The following is a 21,345-nucleotide window of genomic DNA, read 5'->3' as shown; positions in this document are numbered from 1 at the left end:
TACTCCGTAAACATGTTCAGGGAATGTTACCCAGAGTAACATCAGCTCCTTCCTTTTCATGGCTGCCTAGACGGCTAAGCGTTTTCTCTCCAAAAGTCTCCACAGTTGTAGGGCTGACCACGACCCAATCAGAGGGACCCATTGGACATCAAACAGGAGTCTAGATATGACGCTTCTGCATGGCACATCACAGGAGACACAACTACATGTACCGTCAGTGGACTTGTTGCACCGGATCCTTGTCCTATGTAGCCGCGGAGGTCTGGTTTGGGAGGTCTGCGCTCTGCATGATGGATAATTGCTGCCTACAAGGTCAGCTCTTAGGCAAACCATTGGTCCTGAATGGGATATCTCCTGCACGAAGCTGCTCCCCGTCATCCAATCTTAGGCTGATGCTAAGCGCTGTCGATAGTTCATACATCCAACTACCGTGGTGAACATTTTCCGGTCAACCATCCCCCTTCCATAATGCTGCCAAAAGCCCATCGCTAGTGGGCGGCCGTGTCGGGGTATAAAGTCGAGGGGAATCCCTTGATGGTCACAGACCTTCTGCTTGAGTAAACAACTCGAGCGAATATTGAGTGTTCTCTTCCTCAGTTAGGCTTTCCTACTCGTCTTCCCTCTAGCCTCCGTCGCACCGCTATCACGATGGGTGTACTCAAGATCCTCCTCAAAGCGATCCTCATCCCGATTGTACTTCTACTCGTCACAACCGTTGTCGTGGTCTTTCTCATCAAGAGGCGCCGGAGTCGTAAGGAGAAAGAACGAAGCCTTGAAAGCGGATTCCAACCTCCGCCGATCATGCAATGGGTGCCAAACCCCGACTCCATACAAAAGCCGGCCCCGATCGCTCATGTGTCAACCTTCCAACCGGCGGGGAATATAGGGCACGGAACGGGATAATCCTCAGGTACCATATCGATCGCGTTGTGCCGTTATATTTGACAAGGATCCGCTGACCACACTGTCGCTTAAGGAGCCCTTGTCTATCGTAAGGATGTTCTAATGTGGATATCGTCCTTGGATCACGGGTGCGAGAGCTATAGCATGGTGAACTTTGTTTATTTCGGCTTTTATCTTGGTCTCTTTTTTTTTTTTTTTTTTTTTTTTTTTTTTTTGTCTCTGTACCTTTCCTTTGAAAGCAATGTCACGCTTAAATGGCGAAGGCGTACCAAGGCGAACCCGGTGTATTCCTAGTTGTCGATATCCTCTGGTCAAAACGTAAAATATGCCATTTACCACCACTATAAAGAGGGAAAATAGCTCTTGAGAGTAACCTCAAAGCAATCGCTGCCCCTTGAACTCCAGAGCGTGAAACCTTTATTTAGGCTTAAAAAATGTCTTCGCCGGGAAGCCACATCATCTGCAACATGCCCACGGGTTCAATCGAATTCTCTGCCGCATTCCGTAAAGATGTGCTCGGGTATCCGTTCCCGCTTGTCGTCTCGCCGGGGTCTATGTCGAATGGTGAAGAATGGTTGGGCGCGGTGGGTGTCGCAGACCCCTGGGAGTACTGCTCATGCTGTTGTCTATTCGGATGGGCAAATAACACGTCGCTGGTTGGCCCTGATGTAATATGCTGAAGAGGAGCCGGATAGATTTCTCCGCGGCCGACGATGTGATCACTCGAGCTAGAAGACGGCATCGCACTAGACCGGGCCCCGACAGGAAACAATCGGAATACACCAATGAGCATGTATGCTGGATCTACAAGCTTCACACGACGGACAATGTCTCTGAAGCCTAAGATCATTTCAGTCTCCACTTGACGCTCCGCAGAAAGGCATTGGTCAGGCAAGTAAGACATTCGGCTCACGCCATCGTATGAGGTAACCATAGTTTTACCATGGTCCTCGATCATAGCAATTGTGATACCCATGGAATTCATCTCTGGCTCTATTACATCCCACTGCATTGGTTCGTAATGTCAGCTAAGGTGAGTATGTATAGCATTGCCTTTGGCAATCGATGGGGAGGGAGTACATACCAGGATCCGTACGGGAGCCCAAACGCGACGGAGTTGATGGAGTAAGTAAAGATGCGATAGGAGCCTCATTTTACTAAGATCGAGTGCAGGACTATTGGGGCAGTGCCAATCCCTGCCGTAGTGGTTGAGATAGCTCAGATACACGGAAACCGAGATAAACGAGGAGTATGCAGCGAACGGTGGCAAGGTGGCTAATGACGTCTGCGTGGAGGCAACAAAGTTCATAATGGTATCTGATACCTGATTGATGTGTCCGACAGCGACCTCGATACATAGCTGAGTATACTCTGGGGATGGCTGCTGCTCCTGTAGGAACAAAATCATGGCTAAATGGGGGAGGATGCGGCAGATATGGTAAAGAGTCTGTAGTCCTAGGCATTCGCGAAAGTCCACTTCGTGGTGTCGTCGGCCGTCAAATGCGCACAGAGTCGGCGAGAACATCTCATACATTCTTCTAGTCTCGGCGTCGAAGTTGAACAGTGCCGCCCATTGCATACCGGGATCCACATTTGTGTGGAGAGCGCCGACGAAGTGTCTTATTCGTATCCTAGTCGCAGGTCAGCGCGGTGACTCTCTCTTTGTCGGAGTAGGTTCAACGTACCAGTGCTCCACCATTTGCATCATCTCTCTGCGAGGTGTTCTACACTCGATATCAGATGTACGCAGCGGGGCGTGATAGTGAAGTGGAGGGCTTGAAGCTACATGCTCATCTTCTCCAGTGAGACATTGACTAATCAGGCCGACATAAAAGAAAGACGGTTCGAGTTCTTGGGAGGACTCTTGCGCCTTCAGTCGCTGACTGCACACTACTGCCATCTCTGCCAAAACAGTCAGTTGACTCACTCCAGTCAAGACAATACACGCGAACGATCGGCTTACTAGCAATCTCCCTGCATTTTTCGCCTCTTCCAACACCGCACCAGTACACGATCAGGTTGAAGAGCGATGGGATGATATCAAACGATGGCCAGTGGATCTGGGCAGCAACAATTGCGCTCGCCTGCTTTGCCCATATCTCCCCCGGGCGCGTTGTCACGGACCATGACCGGCCGACGTCAGCCAGGCGTATCGTTGGTGAAGGCTTCAAAAGAAGAGCCGCCACCGAGAAGATGGAGCTGCGTACCGATATTGGAAGGGTGCCTTCATGGTACCGATCCTTCACTCGTGAAGGGTCACAGACAAAACTAGATGGGAAGAAGAGGGTGAAATACGCGTCGAGTAATTCCAAGCCCTCCTCCTTGGAGATGAGGTCCCCATTCATAATGAGGGTTCGTGAACCTGTGCCGCATGGGCTCCCTGGAGGATATCGAGATCTTCGCCTCCTGGCGGGATAGACGCAGTCGTATTCCCAGCTCCGGCACCGGTCGCAGATGGGAGTCTCCCGGGAACATTTGCGCTATACCTTGGTCAGCTTGGGCTAAGTTTGGGGACCGGAAGTCATCAGTGGCATATATACCTTCTGTTCCCGACAGCGGACGCACGACAAGGGCTGCAGAGGCATCGTGAGAGTTTGGGGTGAAGTTGAGAAAGCCGATCTTACGCTTGATCCAATCTTATGTGATTTAAGCTTCTTCATGCACTCATTTAGTTAAAACTAACAGGATACAGGTCAGCCGCCCTTCAGGTCCGCCACCGTCGTTCAAACGGTTGGGTGCCCCGAAACTGGTCATGTGATATACCTAGCGGTGCACATGTCTATTACCGCTCATGGTTTATATTACGAGGCTTGGAAACTTTTCAATATATGATATTTTCTATACCCACTATAAGAGGAGAAAATGGAATCAAATTTAATTGTACAGGTAATAGTATTTAAAAGATCAGACGCCTCATTGTGTCCGCCAAGACCTGTGGGGGGCGCGTGGCTTCTCGCAAGGGGCACATGACCTGTGTACTCACTAACTAGTTAGTGAACTTATGCGTATCTCTGCTCAGTCATTCATATACATTAGCTGTAATCCACCACCAAGCGGCACAAACCTTTGTTTCCTACTCACTCAACCCCCTGGTGTTCGTCAGATCAATTTATAGTATCACCAAAACATTATAATGCCTCAAAAGTCATTAGATTCTGTAGCTGAATTAGAAGGCAGAATTCATCTTTCAATTCAAGTGTTTAAAAAGAGTCAGTTTAAAAGCATCCGTGCAATGATGTCCCATACCGAACACCTGCCTACCGAATCAATGGTCGAAAAGCACGCCTGAATGTTCCTGTAAATGGCCAGAAGCTTATAGATTTAGAAGAAGCTTCTCTTAAGAAATGGATTCTTGATATAGATAAGCGAGGTCTTCTTCCGACCTATAATATAGTATACCAAATAGCAAATCTATTACTATCTCACTAACAGCTAACAGAAGTCAGGATCTGTTAGAGTAAATTAGGTTTCTCTATTCATTAAGCGATATGATAAGATTATATCTAAATATACCTGTAAAATATGATTATTAATGTGCAAAATCCGAGAATCCAGAGGCTATCAGTCAGTGATTCAGTCTAGTTCAGAATACTATAGAAAAATATGATATTACTGAACGGGATATCTATAATTTTGATAAATCTGGGTCTAGATAATATAGTATCTACAGTAGTGGTTATTACTGTATCCTGTTATTTAGAACTAGCTGCCCTAGTAGAAAATAAAATTTCTTTATATATAAACCGAGCATCATTCTAACTGTGTGGTAGTGAGATATCTCCTAGGTTTTTGAACGTGGTCAAATTGTGGCCAAATTGTGTGCCACTCGGTGGTGGATTACGTTTACACTAACAGTTAACCTAGTTACTGCTTTATGACTAACCTGTATAACATTTTCCTATTTATTGATCTTTGTATGACATGCTGTGAGGAACGTATTCTGTCACCCAGAGTGCCTTCAGTCTATACCCTGGCTATATGTAGACACCACTCTCTCTTGCCATCCCACATCTTCTCGTAAGCTGGAAGCCCAAACTACAATATCCAAGAAAACAAGTGTATGTGCAAGGTGAACACAAGTCTCCAAGGACTACTTTGAAGAGTTGACAGCGACCACCATAAGCATACGATCAGCTCTTGAGATGCTTCACGGTGCAGCTTCTCACAGATTGGCTTAAAGACTTCGGACTGATCTAGGCGACTAAGGCCTTTCCTCGGTGCTTAAGCAACTGAGCGACACTCTCCTCCCCGCTAGAGGTTCCCAGAACGCTTGGCTTATTGTACACCCGGGCTTTCTCATTAAATATATATTGCTCGATAAATACTAGCTACAAGATCGTGGGGTCAATCGGGGGTGTTATTCTGAGAGATAGCGCCTAATAGGAGGACAACTACATGCACGTCCAAGGAAACGGGTTTGGCCTAGTCTGTTAAAATATAATCGAACTGCTGCAGTGGTAGCAGGTCATTTGAAGAGGGCTCTATTAACCGAATTGAAACTTACAGGCTGGCATTCATTAAGCCCTTTTCTTCCCCAGTCGGAATAAACAAAATCTTCAACCAAGGTCGAGGGCAATCATGCGGCGGCCCCGCAGTGGCTTTATGATGTCTCGCTTTACTTCATTCTGCATGAGCGGGGACTTGGAGCCCGCCATTCGCTGACGATCGGATAAATATCCTCTACACGGCTGTCGGTTAATTTCCCTCCAACGGATGTCTCTTCGCGTTCGGGGTCTATAATCCACGTATAGAACCTGTTATCATTAATAGGCTTCCGTACAACCGAGGAGAAATGCGCGAACGTCCGTAGAAGAACCAGTGGCATAAAAGAGACAATGTAAACCTTGCCCTTCCCAAAGATATGTACTAACTAAAATGCACTTCATTCTGCTTCTCGTATTTTTCTGCTCCGTGGCTCCCCGTACTGCCCTTTCTATTTCCCAGGGTCCTCTTTCGACCTCGGGTCGTTGGATTGTCGATGCCCATGGGAAGAATGTGACCTTTGCGGGCGTCAACTGGCCTGGAGCTGCCGACGCCATGTTGCCCGAAGGATTACAGTATCAGTCCATCGAATATATCGTCGACAAGATCAAAACGCTGGGGATGAACGTCGTCCGTCTCACTTTTGCAGTCGAGATGATCGATGATATCCTAGACACGGGACGAGATGTGCCTATTCATGACTCACTGGTCAATGCCCTAGGTGAGAAGAATGGCACGATAGTCTTCAACAATATTGTCCAGCAGAATCCGCAGTTCGGAGTCAATACCACGAGACTTGAGGTAGCCATTACAATCCACAGTTCGACCGTGAAGACTAACCACACCCGGGGCAGGTTTTCGACGCAGTAGCCAATGAGTGCTATCGTCAAGGGATCTACGTGCATTTGGATAACCATATTTCTAAAGCTATGTGGTGTTGCTCCGGGACAGATGGCAACACATGGTTCGGAGACCGGTATTTTGACGTGGCAAAATGGTACCGGGGGTGGGAATATATGGCTGAACATGTATGCTCTAACCAGTTGTTGGAGCACTGGGTTCCTACACATGTATAGTCTAACATATACACAGGTTAGATCTCTTCCTGCCGTCAAAAGTGTTGGAATGCGAAACGAGCTCCGTAAAGCAGAGGATAATCCGACCTTGATCGACAGCACGTATAACTGGCAGTATTGGTACCAGTACATGGTTGAGAACTCCAATCGAATCCATGCGGTGAACCCTGACCTTTTAATATATTTCTCGGGCCTCGATTATGATACGCGGCTCAGTCCCATACCCACCGGTGAGGATCTGGGGAACGGCATTGCATTCCACAAGAGCGATTTTCAATATGCCGACAAGATTGTGCTTGAGCTGCACAACTATGAGCGCACGGCAACAAGCTGTGACGACCTCAAGTCAAGCTTATGGGCAGCGGGCTTCAATGCCCTGGATACCCAGAACTCAAGTATTATAAACACCATGCCGGTCCAGATGACAGAGTTCGGTTTCCCGCAAGATAGCACCACATATACAGATGTCTATGCGTCTTGCCTGAGGGAGTGGCTGCCCAGTCTCCAAGCGGGATGGATGGTTTGGGTGGTCGCTGGTAGCTATTATGTCCGTAAGGGAGTTCATGATGACGATGAGAAATGGGGTGAGTGTACCCCACCAGAGATAGCAACGTCAGCTAAGCAGACATGTAGGACTGCTGGACCATACATGGTCGGATTGGCGGTCATCCGACGCGATTCATAAAGGACTGATTCCCATGGTTCAGGCGACGCTGGGGTAAAACAGAGGATGTTCTATTCACAATGTTGTGGCTTCTGGATAGCAACAAGCAGACCATTAACATCTTAAACGCGCCAGATGCCATCACGACCAAGCAGTCTTCGAATTGCCGAAGAGGCTTTCTAGCTTGAACCCAAGAAGTGGATGATGTTCCAATCCCTGAGCAATTAACCATCAAAGATCTGTAGCTACTAAGCCGTGATTTTGTATTCCTAATATCTACTAGAGATGTAGCTCGCAATTGGTATGCTATTACTCTCTCAGAAATTCCCTAGTCTCCATGGTTGAAGACTCCAGAACGCGTACAATTGATATTCTGTGCTGGGATCTGCCCGAGTAGACGCTCAAGCACCGAAGCTAGTACTAAGGACAGAGATCCCCCGCACCGTAGATTGTGAGACATGACAAGCGGAGAGAAAGCGACGCATTTACATTGGTTGCCGACGCGGATCCTTGCTCTGACTATTAATGTCATGTTTCTGATTCTCGCTCCAAGATATGCCGAGCACCCCCACCGGAATGCTCACATGGATAACAACCCACGCCGATCTTTTCATCCATTAGCTTGGACCTTTGGATCAAGCCAGGTGTTTCGAAGGTACCCCACTCTCCTGGGTAATATACACATCACCAGCGCTGTCGGGCCAGAGATATATATTGCTTTGCCGGGATGTCAATACCTCCCACAAATTGACACAGTTATCCGAGATTCCAAAAATGCTGTACTGGGTGGCATTACTTTTATTCTGCCATTTTGGCATTTCCTTCTCACTATCTACGGTTCGTATACCCCTGGCCAATTCAGCAAGGGTTCTGAGGCGCGATTTATATGGGTATTCCATTGAACCTTCTTCCGTTGTGCCATACCTCCAAAATGATCGAGCTTCCAAGTTGTTAGGATACATTGCAGAAGTCGCTGGAGTGCCCGCGTCCATCCGGGTTGGGGGAAATATTGCAGACCAGACATTATTTGATAAGACGTTGAGAGCGCCGTCGGAAGCGCTGCCAAACGACACGACAGTGGAAGTCTTGCGCATCCGAGAAGATTGGTTCAAGGGCTGGAAAGAATATTTCCCACACGGAACTAATATCCTATATACATTGAACCTACGCAATGAGACGGGGTTATGGATCAATGCCATGGAGGAAGCCAAAGCTGTGATGGGGATACTGGGCGAATCCCTCTCGCACTTCGAATTGGGCAATGAGATCGACCACTACATCAACAAAGGCTGGCGGGGGGCGGGCTGGGACACGAAGCAGTATACGAACCAATGGCGTCGTCTGACGAGCCAAATCCTATCGTCCCCTTTCTATCAGAATGCTACCCACCAGCCTCTCTTCCAAGCCGCGGTGTTTGCCGACCCTCCCATGGTCCCGGACCAACACGATGAGATCGACGACTTTGATATCATTAACGTAACCCGCGCCGGGCTGGTAGATACGAAGATAATTGACAGCTATGCGGTGCACCTCTACCCTCAATCAACGTGCGATGCCGTGCGTCGGCGGCGGCTTTCTTTAGACTTACTCTCGGACCACAATGTCATCTGGACAAACCTCTCTCAGTATATCCCGCAGGAGGCAGCTGCCCGTGCAGCGGGGAGCAGACTGGTGTTGGGGGAAACTAACTCGGCCTCTTGTAGTGGAAAAAGTGGTATAAGTGACACCCTGGGTGCTGCTCTCTGGGCCGCTGACTATGTCTTGACTGCGGCGAGTATTGGCATCGAGCAAACGTATTTCCACCTCGGCCATCAGAGTGAATATTCCGCCTTCACCCCCCTACCGTACGTATACAAGGGCGAGAATCTCACTGCGGGAATCCGAGCCAACTTCTTCTCTCATATCTTTCTCGCTCACGTCGTTTCTGGCGGGGAGACGGACACATGGAAAATTACTGCCTTACCTAGCGCAAATGCGTCGGACTTCAGTGGATATGCAATTTTTGGTGGTCAGGAGGAGCCAGTCCTTGCGAAACTTGTTTTTATAGATTTGGGCGTGTGGAATTCGACGTCTGGGCTCCATAATCCTTCTACGTTGTCAGCAACAGATTCTAAATTCGTTTCCCCCGGGGCCCGACCGAGACGAACTGTGGAAGTGCACACGACGTGGTACCCAGGAACGGAGGTCGAGCTTCTCAGATTACAGGGCCCAGGAACCAACGCAAAGAGTGGGGTGAACGTGTCGGGGGTAGCCCTCGACTTGGAGACAGGCACCTTGGTCGGTAAGGAAGAGGTTGAACCAGGGATTGTCAGTGATAGTGGCATCGTTCGCTTCGACATTTCTCAGGCCGAGGGGGTCTTAATACAGAAGCGTCGTACGGAATACGCATAGAGTCAATATAAGGATTCTGCCTAACATAATACAGACGAAGAGTTCGAAAGTCATAATGTCAATACCTTTACAATAGACCAACTAACTGATCGAAAGCGATCTGCAGACGAACGCTTGCCTATGATGGAGAACCGCCCGACATAGACATTATAAGTTAAGAAAGATAGCTGATAACCAAGATATACAACCTCGGATAGAGAGGGTTGTGGAGCAAGATATCGTTATAACAGAAGCACAGAAGGAAATCAAATTGAAGAGGAAAACTACCGCAAGCAACGCTATTCAGTTAGCCAAGAATATTAACGATAGAATAGATAAGAACCCTATACTGGTCCGTATTCTGAAGTAATAAGTTAAAGGCGACACGGTTAGGGAACTGATAGTAATATCTTCCAGACTATACAAGGTATTCTTCTAAAGCTATTTAACTGTGGACGGGAACAGCGCGGCATGCAATAATAGTTACGAAGTCAGTATTATAACACATTCCTGACTTACAATCGAGGCCACTTGAGCAACCAGATGTGACCTACATAAAGAAAACATTAAGAATATATACGTTAATCGACGGCCACACAATCCCGACGTTATTGGATACCAGTTCACAATTAAATGTCACGAGTAGGCGACTGGCCGAGCAACCTGGCCTACCCATATGACTTAATGTTGTAACTGCTGGTCGAGAAAGAATGCTTGCATTGGCTGTATTGCTGATCTGCCTGTGTCCACTAGGGACATCACCATTCCGACTGCGGTGTTTATGGTAGAAGTTATAGAAGAAGATTTGATACTAGGAATCCCGTTTCAACTGCAGGCAAAGTTCGGATTACAGATAGAAAGGAATGGGGATACACAATATGGGTTTTATTCAACTAATAGATTACAACAAATAGATGTTATCTTTCGCACTCAGCCAAACAACTCAAGATAGAGGGGAATAATAACTTGTTTTCGTGAAAACCGTTGAAAGAGCAGGGGACAGTCAAGGGATGAGTTACCCAAATCGAGTGATCCGCTGATGTACCGTATACTTAACTTATAATCATCACAACTAATGTACCTTGGTCCAATGGACCGTCAATTTTAGTTTCCTGCTACTTCACTTTTATTGTTGGCTCGACCTAGTTGACAGACATCGTGCGCATGAACAACGTAATAACCTTGGGAGCCTACCGGTAGGACATGGAGCCCAGGGATATACAAATGCTAAAGCATTGAACGGTGGCACCTTGGGCATGGGATGAGGATAGTTTCTCGCAGTTTTTCGAGGCAGAAAGGTAACATGGTTTCAGATTATATCAATGATAGTCATATAACAATCTCCCTGTTACATACTCGCTTGTGGATTATGTTATCTTAGTCCAGTAGCTGAGCCCTCCACAAGTCAAAAGCAACGGTGGCGTGAATCTCCCTCAGAATGTCTTAAAAAAGCTATTGTCAGCATCCAAGATTTGTGATCCACCCAAGCATGTACCTAATTTGTTCTCGGTGTTACAACGTTTCCTAATCCTAATCTTGATTCATGGTTAACTCTGGCGGTACCACTTTCGTAATCTAATGCAGAAGTCAATCAGCTGACGCAGAAGTGTTGTAAATGCAGCGCGTGTAATAAATTACCTTATAATAACCTCATTTAATTATGGCTGACTAAGTGACTTAAGAAGATAGAGTATGAAGTTATGCCTAGTACCCCTGCAGATACATCTAGTAGGCTTGTTGATATGAGTCTATACGAGATACGTGATCGCCTAGTGGCTTGGCTGATCACCGAACTCCATCTGCTGAAGGCTTGACCCATTAGTTAGAAAGAAAAAAGCGGTTAAGATAGTCGATAGAGTCGTCCATAGAATTGAGTATCTATCGGAATGGCATCCGATCCTCAGTAGGCTACGTACGTGTAGCTGATACAGCCTCATTCTGTCCATCTTTCCCCTGAAATCACAACACTTGTTATCCTTACCTTCACATCTAACTAGCTAATCTAAACGCCCCTCAGAGGTGTCTGGTCAAGTAGTCTCCTCTCTTAATAAGCCCTGCAAGTGAGCCGCGGCCTTATGACCAATATAACCGTTGTTGATATAGTTTACCGTTTACCAATTTCGGAAGATTCGGCTTGGTTTTCCCCCCTTGGTTATATTATGACGAGACCTTATGGGAGATAACCCAACGTCACTCTACCTTGTCTGGAATTTCCGCGGAGCCTGGAAGAAGCAAGCTCCATCCTTTCTTTGTCTTCTGTTGTTGTGAATAGGCCCTAAAGCATGTATGATGTAACGACTGCGGAGAGGATCAGGGTCCGAGGATATTGCGGAGGAAGTCCCACCATGATACGGATAAACGTAAAGATTGGGTCCTTGATCCAAGTCTAAAAGGATGCATGATGTCTCCTGGCTAATGTCTATGAACCTCTCCCCAACATTCTAAATGCGCGGCCAATATGCCATTGTCCCTCCTGTTTGTCCTATTTCCCTTGGAGACTTCATATCCTGCTTCCGATTCTCTGAACTAATATGCCGCTCGTCATGATTGATCTGATAAAGGGAACAAGATCTCCCAGATAGATCAAACAGCTCGCCGATGTCATTCAAGATGTCATGCTGAAGCATTTCAATGCCCCGAAATGAGATCGATACCAAGTAAGCAGTCTACGTGCATGGGACACTTATAATTCTTTCTAATAATGTCTGGCAGGTAGGTAATCACTCAGCACGAGCCTTACGGATTGATCTGTGAGGATACCAATCTAGGACTGAAGAGGAGCAACAAATTGGTGATAGTGCAGATATTTCGACAAGGGCGGAACGCCAAGCAGAAACAGGCGACTTACAAAGCCCTTCATGAGCAACTCTTCCAAATGTGTCAGCTGCGCGGAGAGGATCTTATTTTAAGTTGTGCGGAAAATACAGAGACAGACTGGAGTTTTGGAATGGGGGAAGCACAACTCTTGACTCGTGAGCTCTAGGTAGATGTGAAAGCTCTTCACAGACCGAACAGAAAACTTCTCGTTTTTCGCTCCCTATATATAGTTTGTACTCCTAACACTTTACCTATAAGTAATTTACAATTGCCCTGCACACCTGTGCATCAGGACGATCCCTATGGCAGCGTTGGCACCTAGATGGAAATGGCGACTGAATGCACACTCCCTCTTCGATTTTGGTAACTCGGTTACCTACCAAGCCTCTCATGCAAGAGTTGCTCAAATTCCTCTACTCAGTACTAGATATTCTAAATACCAGATTGAATTTGAACTTCTACAGGAGGGTGTTTCTACATATAGAATGAATAGTTCGTAACGTATGGAGATATATTCTCCGAATCAGCAGTGAGCGGTTGCAAGCAGGCAACGTACTTACAAACTGTGGTTAGGCACTCTATATGATTCGACTGATGGCATTGGGCCTTCTAATATGATGTCCCGGGATTTCCTGGCAAAACAGTTTGCGACTTTTGAGCTCCTTGACCTAGCGGATTCCCTGGCATGTCACTGCAATCGTGCCCCACAACCTCAACTATGGTGCTTATATTTCGGTTCTTTCTTTCTGATCCAAGGAAAGTGATTATGATTATGTAGGTCTAAACCTAGCACCATTAGTGTCACATTTATGGAGGGAAGCCCGACATACCAGGCGATCAACATACTACTGCCATAAACTAACGCATCACTAATCCATAATTATGCACTGCCTTTGTATCTATCCCCTCCAATGCTCACGACGAAGCGCTCTCCAATCGTTGCTTCGATTGCGGGTGATGCGGAGGATATTAAATTCCCTAACTGGTACGACGCACCGACGATGAGAGTTTCAAAGGCAGGGGGGGGGCATAGTTCTATGAGGTGAATGGGTGAATGCTAGTAGAAATGGTTAATCAATCATCGTCTCCATGATGGAAACTAACAGTCACCTACGGGACTCCTACTGAGATCGACGAGATGTAAGTCCTGTTATCGTCTATCTATTGCCTTCCTTGAATAGCGCTTATGCTTTCTGCAACCACCTGAGCAGGTTTGAAAAGAGAGTAAATCTTCGCAAGTTCCGCTACTATGTCACTGAAGCGCAAACCAATGCTTCCGAACAACGTGAATTGGCAACGCAACCAACACAGCATAGGCGGAGGCCTTTTTCCAATCGACGAAAGCGTGGAGATAACATATATAAGGCTTTCATGAGCACAATAATTGAAACACTGGGTGTCTAGTGCCAAAAGACCTAAGATAATTTCCTAGTCTGATTCTCCATCTTTGGTATACAGGGGGTTCAACCCTAGGGAGTATACCAGTTGCCAGTAAAGCCAGTCAAAGATCTCGCTTTCGTGCGGCTTTCTGTAGATTTCCTTGTCATTTATGTGGTCAGATACCATGCATATCTCTCAAGTTTGTTAGGATGTACAAGTTGTGTCTATATAAAGTGGCATTAGTAACGGCAACTTTACTAAAGGAGGCCGTTGATCCATCGGATATAACTCATTTATATGTACGGAACACCAAGTAACAATATCTTTATCTCGGTTTTCTTTAACTCCTTGAGGAAGTCGCTGCTTTTCCCCTCGACCAAAAACCAACATCGGCTGAAGGCCTAACTTTGCACCTCAATATACTTAACTTCTAGATACCCAGGCTTTCAAGTAGTAGGGACAGTACTGTACCAGCGCCAGAGCTTGTGCGCAGGGCAAAAAATTTAACTAGGCAGTGTACAGACTATGAACATTAACATGATCAAGTCGTGAAAGCGCTTGGTCCAAATTACTCGAAAGTGTTTTGGCTGCGATCAAAGCCATATCTGACATTCTCCCAAGGCACCTGAGTGCCTTGATACAGTTGTCGCACCGGTTATAAGCCAATTTAAGGAGACCTCCGTCTCCTCGAGGGATAGGCACGGATAAACCAATCTCTCTGACTAGGACGGTACCTGCGTTTGTAAAAGAGTGGATAAGTACCGCAGTCCATGGCTCTGTCAAGAATGCAGCTTGGTTTACAGATTCGTGAAAGTCTCGGAGCCTAGAGAAGCCTTGCCCGTCATATGAATATGTTGCGAGCTCTCCCACCGCAATGGCATTTTCACGTCTCAATAAGGGGACTACCCCCATTGCATGCCGAGATTTGGCTTGGATATCTAGACCGAGTTGTGTTCGATCAATGTCCTCAACTGTATCGGCCAGCATCATTGCCCCCAGATGCCAATGTGCCGCTAGTACTACATACCATGACTGTATGCGAGACGGAAGGTGGGCGTGTTGAGCCAGGCAGTCCAACATGAATTGCTTATAGGTCGAATTCCAGTAATCGTAAACTAAGAAAGCATTACGAATCGCTTCCTCAACATCCTCAGCTGCAGCTTGTCGATATACAAGGGTGTGTAGATGGCCGATACGACGGAATAACAGCACTTTTACCGGGGCAGCATCGGATAGAATGCCCGCGGCCTCCTCGTATGAGCACGGCCAGCGAGGCTGGTGGCAGTAGTAAACAGAGGTACGTTTATGAAGAAAAAGATTACCCCAAACACTTTTTTCATTTGTGATCCTCTTACCTGGGCGGATATCCCAGCCATCCAAATCGACCTGCTCGGCAGATGTACGCGACGCTGGTGGGGGGTATATGATCTGACTGTCCTCATCAGAAATTACTAGAGGGCGTTGATATAAAACGGATGTCAAGGTATCGGCCATCACGCCCAGCCAGAAGAGAAGGTTGAAGGTGTAACAGGCCTCTGAATTACTATTGATTTCGTTAACGTGCCCTGTATATTCTTCAGGATCTTTTCGGCACGGTCTAAGAACCCTGCTGGGGACTTGGCGCTGAAGTCTAGTCAGTCGGCGACGAAAAACGAACATCTGTCGGAGTGCCGCCTCGAGATACGTTGGTGCAGGATCATGTTGCATTAATTCTCCTAGTTCCCTGTTCTCCGCATAGTCTAGGGGGCGTTGACCAAGCGAAAACAATATGTTGGCAAAGGCCACGCGGAAGGATGGTAGTGCACGCGCTTCGTCTAAGGAGTAACGTGCTTGATCCCAAAGCATCTCGCGTATATCACTCTGGTGATCAGGTGAAGTTGGTGGGATGCGAATACAGCTTCCTCGCGAAGGGTCCCGAATCCACTGAGAAGCAAACGCCATTATTGTAGCACGAAGTGCCCTTGAAGCCATTCCATTCTCCGCACTTGTCAGGCTCCGACCCAAAACGCATGAAAAGGCCCAATCCAATTGGCAAACACGTCGGCATATTCGATTTGCACTGACAGGGATCCGGTCTCTGCCAATTGTCTCGGCAAGAGCAAGGCTGATATAAGGACAGTTGCGGTCCGTCAGCCAACAACTCAATGCATTCTCCACACTATCGTTATAAATGCACATCAAGGTTTGCGTCATCGTCGATTGTGCATACTCGTTTGCTACATGATTCGAATTAAGACAGAAGCTTCTGTTTGGGGGCATGAGTGAGGCCGCAGGTTCTGTTTGCGGGAGCACGTAAAGCGTGGACTCAGTATTGTCATCCTCGATACCAATCTGGGGAGTGCCAGTAGTGCCGTCAGATGATGGACCAACGCAGTAAATATCAGATCGGTCGAGGAATAAATTCTCATGGGGCACTTCCCAATCGTGACCGGTCCAGGAAGAACTTGAATCGGCAACTACGCGTGGTTCCTCACTAGTAATCCCCAACATACCTGCTCTCAAAGGGGGGCTAACAGCTGGGTGACAGGCTGGACCTCCCTTGCCCAACCAGCGAGGTTGTGAGCTTTCCTCGCCGACCGGCAACTGTGAGAGTGGATCCCAAGCCGGCATCAGGGGTGCCCGACTGGCGATGCTGTGGGGGGTGGGCCGCATAGAATCATGATTATTTGGCCCGGAATGGGCGGATGGAGCTTGCCGGGGTGTTGCCTGCAGAGAAGTAGCAATCGCAATGTTTCTAGCTTTCTTCGTCGAACGACGAGCTGAGGCTTTGTGACTGAGGAGCCAGTCAAACGTGCATTTCCTTCTATATCTTTTGCAGTTGGAGCAAGAGAGCCCCCAATCGTCCTGGAATTGCTCACCAACAAGTGTGGATATTGAAGAAGTGGGCGTCCTCTCTGCATCATCTCCGAGCAGGGCATCGCATGCCCTCTTCCCCTTTCGGCATTGATCGCAGCTATGATGTTGGCGACGGCGGTAAGGCATATTTTGTGGCAGAGTGGTACGTTACACCACTAGGTAGGGAATAGGAGGAGTATCGAACCAACAATCTCGGGAACGAGCTGGGGAAAAGGCGGGGTAAAGGCTAAGAATGTTCATCAATCGATTGAGGCTATTTATATCGCTTGGCGGATCCTTTGGCCCGAGGCATTTTTAGATCACTCCCAATCCGGAGGTTTACGAAGTGCATTTAAATAAGAGAAATAAAGCATATGTTTTGGATAAGGCTTTGGACAGTAAAGATTGTAATTTGCTGCTGGTTGACTCTAGATTCTAACTACTTCAGCCTCTAACAACATGGAAACCAGTGAAGTCTGGTAAGGCTGCTCGGATCTCCTTGGAATAGGCATACTCCCCTCCCGCATAATTGACCTGCTCAAAGACCTTTCCAGGCATACTGCCACCCATGTAGGTAGACTTGGTGGTTGGGAAGAGACTCTTGTCGGACAATTCATTGATCTTGGCCTTCCATGCTTTGGCAGCCTCCTGTGTTGGATCAATGTACTTTATGCCTTGACGCTCCATCTGCTTGATGGCATCCGCAATCCACCGACCCTGGATCTCCACGGTGGTTGGACCATTGCTCAGCAGAGTTGGGCCATGAGGCCCGTACAGATGAAACATATTAGGGTATCCACTGACCGTCATGCCCAGATAGGTGAAGGCGCCTGACTTCCATTCATCCTGGAGGTTATCCCCAAGAATACTGCGCAGTCCCATGCTGGTCATACCCCCGGTGGCAATATCAAATCCAGTCGCGATGCACACGACGTCAAACTCGTATTCCGTTCCATCCTGCAGCCGGATCCCTTTTTCGGTGAATTCTGCAATGCTATTGTCTTTAATATTCACCACATCGACGTTCGGGCGGTTGAATTGTTCAAAGTAGTCATATTCCAAGCAGGGGCGCTTCACCCCCCACGGATGTGGTGGCTCAACGGGCGCCAGGAGCTCTTGGTGCTTGGGGTCATGAATACGCTCACACACCTTCTTCCTCCAGAAATCATAGACGACCCGGTTTGCCTTGGCTTCAAACAGATAATCCTTGTAATTGGCAACCCAGTACCGAAAGCCCCCTTCGCTCCACAACTGCTCGAAGAATCGCTCACGCTCCTCCTCACTGTCTTCAAATAGCCCTCTTTCGCAGAAGGTGTACAAGAACCCGGCAAAGCATTTCTCGCGATACCGGAAGAGTTCCGGATAGAAGACCTTGGAGGCTTCTTGTTCCTGGGCCGTCAGCGATCGCTTGCGCATGGGGACAGCCAGATTGGGTGTGCGCTGGAACACCTTGAGCTCTCCAGCTTCCGGTCCCCAGGCTTGCGTAACCTGGACCCCAGAGGCACCGGTCCCAATGATCGCGCAGCGTTTCTCACGCACATCCACCTTCTCGTCCGGCCAAAACGAGGAGTGGTGGACAATCCCCTGGAACTTCTCGATCCCGGGCCACTCTGGGATATAGCGCTTAGCCGCGAAGCCTGCCGCGATGATGAAGTACTTGGCGCGCGCCGTCCGGCCGTCCGCCGTCCGGATCTGCCAGCGCCCTTCATCCGGATCGAACTGTGCGCCCACGACGACACTGTTGAAGGCGCAGTCCTTCTTGATGTCCAGGACGTGGCTCACATGGTCAAAGTACTTGCGCAGCTCCTCGTAATTTGGGTAGTTTGTGGACCATGTCCAGTCCTTCCAGGTCTCCGGGATGGACAGCTGATATTCGGGGATTTCGGAGTCTACGGCTGCGCCAGGATAACAATTCCATCGCCAAGTCCCACCCACGTCGTTACCGGCCTCGTAGATAACCGCTTTGAGTCCGAGCTTTCGCATTTCATGCAAACAGTAAATACCGCCGAACCCAGCGCCGACGATCAAGACGTCAACATCCAGGCGATCGGCGTAGTTCCCATTTGCGGCGCGGAACGAGGCATCGTCGGCAAGCTCCCGTCTGACAGGCATAGCTTATGAAGACTCAGGGAGAATAGCAAAAAGAGGAAAGCACTAGAGGAGAAATATGAAGGTGTTCTGTCAGAAATGTCACAAGAGGTTTGGAGAGAGGTATTCGGGAAAGAATATTGCGGTACTAGATCCCCTCAGCCCCAGGGAGCAGCATCACTATATACCCTCATTATTATCACCAGACGCAAGAAGCCAGGTCGTCCTAACCGACGGAGCCGCTCGTGTGCAGAAACCACTTATGCACCACTCCTCCATGAGGTAAAAATATCCTTCTTGGTTTCCTGGTCAATTGTCCTCTGCAACCGTACACCAATGAATGTAAGCCGAGCTCCTGGGGGGTACCTGTCCGATTGAGAGGGAGCTGCTTAGGTGCAACCAGGGTTTGCATAGTGTCAAGTCCTGTCGGCCTATCTGAAGCAACTCTGTCTGGCGGGATGAAACGCCGGCCATGCACACCCCCGTGAAATAGTTAACTAGGCGTGCGGATCCGCATCGACATTTTGTGGCCCGGAACACCTCGGAGTGATCGGCGTTCATCGTGAGCTCACCCTCGAATGACCATGGAACCCCCCGCATGCGGAACCGACTCTGCATATCAAAGGTGGCTTGGCAAGCATTAGTGAAGGTGCGTTCTAGCTCTAGCATCACATTTCTTCTTACCCCCGCAGCTTAACTCGATATGTCAGGGCCTGCATTCTGGACGCGCGGGCCCCTGTAGATGGTCTTTTGCCGAGACCGTGCCTCGATCTACGCAGTTATGTAGAAAGCGTCTTGCCGTACGATTCAAACATTCATCTTCGTGTTCCTCTTGTCTCTTTGCAATCATTGCATTTGACCCTGACCGTCATGATGACCAATTTCGACGCGCAAACAGCCAGTTCACTAAAGCGTCGAGTGGAAGAGGCGTGTACTGACCAAGAGAAAGGGATCCCCGGCGCGGTGGTCGTCGTCGTGGGAAAGGACGGTCACGAATACTTTGCCCATGCCAGCGGTAAACGGGGATATGGCTCATCGGAGCCTATGACGGTTCAGAGCGTCTTTTGGATCGCCTCGTGCACCAAGATGATCACCGGGATTGCGTGCATGCAGCTGGTGGAACAGGGCCTTCTCACCTTGGATGATAGCACGCAAGTCGAGGGTCTCTGTCCAGAGCTGAAAGAGGTACAAGTATTGCAGCCCGATGGGAGCCTCGTCGAGAAGAAACAGGGCATCACCTTGCGCATGCTGCTTACCCACACTGGTGAGAAACTCCCCCCAAAACCCATGATGATTTCCCCCAGACTAAAGTCTGACTATCTCACTATAGCTGGCTTTGGCTACTCATTCTTCAACGAGAAGCTACGGGACTATAGCAAACCGATCGGGTACAACGAATTCTCGGGGTGCATGTATGATATGCGGCAGCCGCTGGTCAATCAGCCCGGCGAGAGATGGGAATATGGGGTAAGACTCTCCGCTGCGAGCGAGGATACCGACCTAACAGAACATGCTAGATTAACATCGACTGGGCGGGCGTTGTGGTGGAGCGCATTACGGGCCTGTCGTTGAATGACTATTTCCATCGCCACATCTTTGAGCCTCTGGGGCTGCAGGAGATATCCTTGTTTCCCAACGCGCGGATGCAGTCCAAGCTGGCACATATGAACTCCCGGGCACCCGGTGGGCAGTTAACACCGCGCGATCATCTTCTTCGGCGGCCCTTGATCATGGAGAAATCGGAAGAGGGGCTCGCTTGCTTCAACAGTGGGGGCGCCGGATGTTTTGCGACGCCTCAAGATTATTGCCAAATCCTCGCGACGCTGTTGAACGACGGCATCTCGCCCACCACCAACCAGCAGATCCTCCGTAAGGCGACGGTCGACATGATGTTCCAAAATCAAATCCCCCAGTTCCCCCAATTTGCGTCCCAGGAGATTCCGCCCTCGAAAGCGGACCTCACGAACCGCATTCCGCATCTGTATCCCTCGACAACTCCGCAAGGGTGGGGGTTCACCTGCATGCTGACCGGAGGGGCGACAGGCCGTTCGACGTACACGGGCCACTGGGCTGGACTTGCAAACCTGTGGTGGTGGTGTGACCGCGAGAAGGGGGTCGCCGGTATGGTTTGCACCCAGATACTGCCCTTCGCCGATGCTCAAGTGCTTGGATTGTGGATCGACGTTGAGTCGCTGGTGTATCAGGGGCTGGCTTGAATCTGAATCATCCTAGTTGCTAGATTGTTCTTCATTGAGACGGCGTGTGGGCATCTGTCTGTCGACGTATAAATACATATATATATATATATCTATATTTCAAGCTTTGATCAATTGAAGCGCTGCATTGTGAGAGGAGAGTGGAAACACTGCTAATCCATTATCCCAAAACGAAAAGAAAAAAAAATCCAAAAAAAAATGTCTGATAAACTATGCATTTCTTCACTTCAACTCCATCTATCTGGAATAGGAAAGACAACCTCTTCCATGCGGGGGAGAATGAAGGTTCGTGGGTCAGTCGTGATAGACCGGCAGCTAGTTCTAATCTAGTTTAGACAACGTCTTGGCAGTTGAATTCGCTGCATTTTTAGAGCCCTAGAGGGATCCAAATTGTAGATCTTCTCCCCAAGACGCAAGGGCCGGAAGGGGGCTGAGTCGTAGGTGTAGGTAAACTCCTCCAGTCATGATCGATCTATGGATCGTGTTCCCCCACGGAGCAAGGGATCTTGGCGCA

The 21,345-nt window shown here is 48.5% G+C and overlaps 6 protein-coding genes across 6 annotated transcripts; 3 read left to right on the top strand and 3 right to left on the bottom strand.

Annotated features, from left to right (window-relative positions):
* Positions 1 to 1,090: 1,090 nt before the first annotated feature.
* On the bottom strand, positions 1,091 to 3,550 carry BDW43DRAFT_287993 (fungal specific transcription factor domain-containing protein). Its single transcript, XM_032043225.1, has 4 exons — positions 2,867 to 3,550; positions 2,589 to 2,805; positions 1,988 to 2,534; positions 1,091 to 1,909 (listed from the first exon to the last, which is right to left on the bottom strand). Exons 1-4 carry the CDS (start codon positions 3,246 to 3,248, stop codon positions 1,331 to 1,333), a joined length of 1,725 nt encoding a protein of 574 aa, XP_031896457.1. The 5' UTR covers positions 3,249 to 3,550; the 3' UTR covers positions 1,091 to 1,330.
* Positions 3,551 to 5,698: 2,148 nt separating this feature from the next.
* Positions 5,699 to 7,388, top strand: BDW43DRAFT_287989 (cellulase family protein). The gene is made up of 4 exons (XM_032043224.1): positions 5,699 to 6,186; positions 6,240 to 6,413; positions 6,478 to 7,045; positions 7,095 to 7,388. The coding sequence occupies exons 1-4, from the start codon at positions 5,779 to 5,781 to the stop codon at positions 7,181 to 7,183; spliced, it is 1,239 nt and encodes a 412-aa protein (XP_031896456.1). The 5' UTR covers positions 5,699 to 5,778; the 3' UTR covers positions 7,184 to 7,388.
* Positions 7,389 to 7,899: 511 nt separating this feature from the next.
* BDW43DRAFT_303029 (glycosyl hydrolase family 79 C-terminal domain-containing protein) lies at positions 7,900 to 9,516 on the top strand (the record flags this gene model as incomplete). Its single annotated transcript, XM_032045354.1, has 1 exon — positions 7,900 to 9,516. The coding sequence occupies one exon, from the start codon at positions 7,900 to 7,902 to the stop codon at positions 9,514 to 9,516; it is 1,617 nt and encodes a 538-aa protein (XP_031896455.1).
* A 4,479-nt stretch (positions 9,517 to 13,995) lies between these two features.
* On the bottom strand, positions 13,996 to 16,744 carry BDW43DRAFT_287987 (Zn(II)2Cys6 transcription factor domain-containing protein). The gene has a single exon (XM_032043223.1). The coding sequence runs from the start codon at positions 16,672 to 16,674 to the stop codon at positions 14,200 to 14,202; it is 2,475 nt and encodes an 824-aa protein (XP_031896454.1). The 5' UTR covers positions 16,675 to 16,744; the 3' UTR covers positions 13,996 to 14,199.
* A 173-nt stretch (positions 16,745 to 16,917) lies between these two features.
* Positions 16,918 to 19,070, bottom strand: BDW43DRAFT_287986 (flavin-containing monooxygenase). Its single transcript, XM_032043222.1, has one exon. The coding sequence runs from the start codon at positions 18,637 to 18,639 to the stop codon at positions 16,972 to 16,974; it is 1,668 nt and encodes a 555-aa protein (XP_031896453.1). The 5' UTR covers positions 18,640 to 19,070; the 3' UTR covers positions 16,918 to 16,971.
* Positions 19,071 to 19,293: 223 nt separating this feature from the next.
* BDW43DRAFT_287985 (serine hydrolase domain-containing protein) lies at positions 19,294 to 20,978 on the top strand. The gene is made up of 3 exons (XM_032043221.1): positions 19,294 to 19,879; positions 19,946 to 20,082; positions 20,133 to 20,978. The coding sequence occupies exons 1-3, from the start codon at positions 19,486 to 19,488 to the stop codon at positions 20,829 to 20,831; spliced, it is 1,230 nt and encodes a 409-aa protein (XP_031896452.1). The 5' UTR covers positions 19,294 to 19,485; the 3' UTR covers positions 20,832 to 20,978.
* Positions 20,979 to 21,345: the final 367 nt, after the last annotated feature.

Source organism: Aspergillus alliaceus (genome assembly GCF_009176365.1).
Source record: "Aspergillus alliaceus strain CBS 536.65 unplaced genomic scaffold BDW43scaffold_51, whole genome shotgun sequence".
In the NCBI taxonomy this organism is placed as follows: Eukaryota; Fungi; Ascomycota; class Eurotiomycetes; order Eurotiales; family Aspergillaceae; genus Aspergillus; species Aspergillus alliaceus.
This window is presented reverse-complemented; position numbering and strand designations above follow the sequence as displayed.

Excerpts from the sequence above, each read along its gene's own strand:
- BDW43DRAFT_287993 (XM_032043225.1), bottom strand. The coding sequence starts at position 3,248 with ATGAATGGGGACCTCATCTCCAAGGAGGAGGGCTTGGAATTACTCGAC. Across the intron at positions 2,535-2,588 it reads ATGCAAATGGTGGAGCACTG|GATACGAATAAGACACTTCG; the intron begins GTACGTTGAACC and ends ACCTGCGACTAG. Across the intron at positions 1,910-1,987 it reads GGGCTCCCGTACGGATCCTG|TGGGATGTAATAGAGCCAGA; the intron begins GTATGTACTCCC and ends GAACCAATGCAG.
- BDW43DRAFT_287989 (XM_032043224.1), top strand. The coding sequence starts at position 5,779 with ATGCACTTCATTCTGCTTCTCGTATTTTTCTGCTCCGTGGCTCCCCGT. Across the intron at positions 6,187-6,239 it reads TCAATACCACGAGACTTGAG|GTTTTCGACGCAGTAGCCAA; the intron begins GTAGCCATTACA and ends CACCCGGGGCAG. Across the intron at positions 7,046-7,094 it reads TGATGACGATGAGAAATGGG|GACTGCTGGACCATACATGG; the intron begins GTGAGTGTACCC and ends GCAGACATGTAG.
- BDW43DRAFT_287987 (XM_032043223.1), bottom strand. The coding sequence starts at position 16,674 with ATGCCTTACCGCCGTCGCCAACATCATAGCTGCGATCAATGCCGAAAG.
- BDW43DRAFT_287986 (XM_032043222.1), bottom strand. The coding sequence starts at position 18,639 with ATGCCTGTCAGACGGGAGCTTGCCGACGATGCCTCGTTCCGCGCCGCA.
- BDW43DRAFT_287985 (XM_032043221.1), top strand. The coding sequence starts at position 19,486 with ATGATGACCAATTTCGACGCGCAAACAGCCAGTTCACTAAAGCGTCGA. Across the intron at positions 19,880-19,945 it reads CATGCTGCTTACCCACACTG|CTGGCTTTGGCTACTCATTC; the intron begins GTGAGAAACTCC and ends ATCTCACTATAG. Across the intron at positions 20,083-20,132 it reads GCGAGAGATGGGAATATGGG|ATTAACATCGACTGGGCGGG; the intron begins GTAAGACTCTCC and ends AGAACATGCTAG.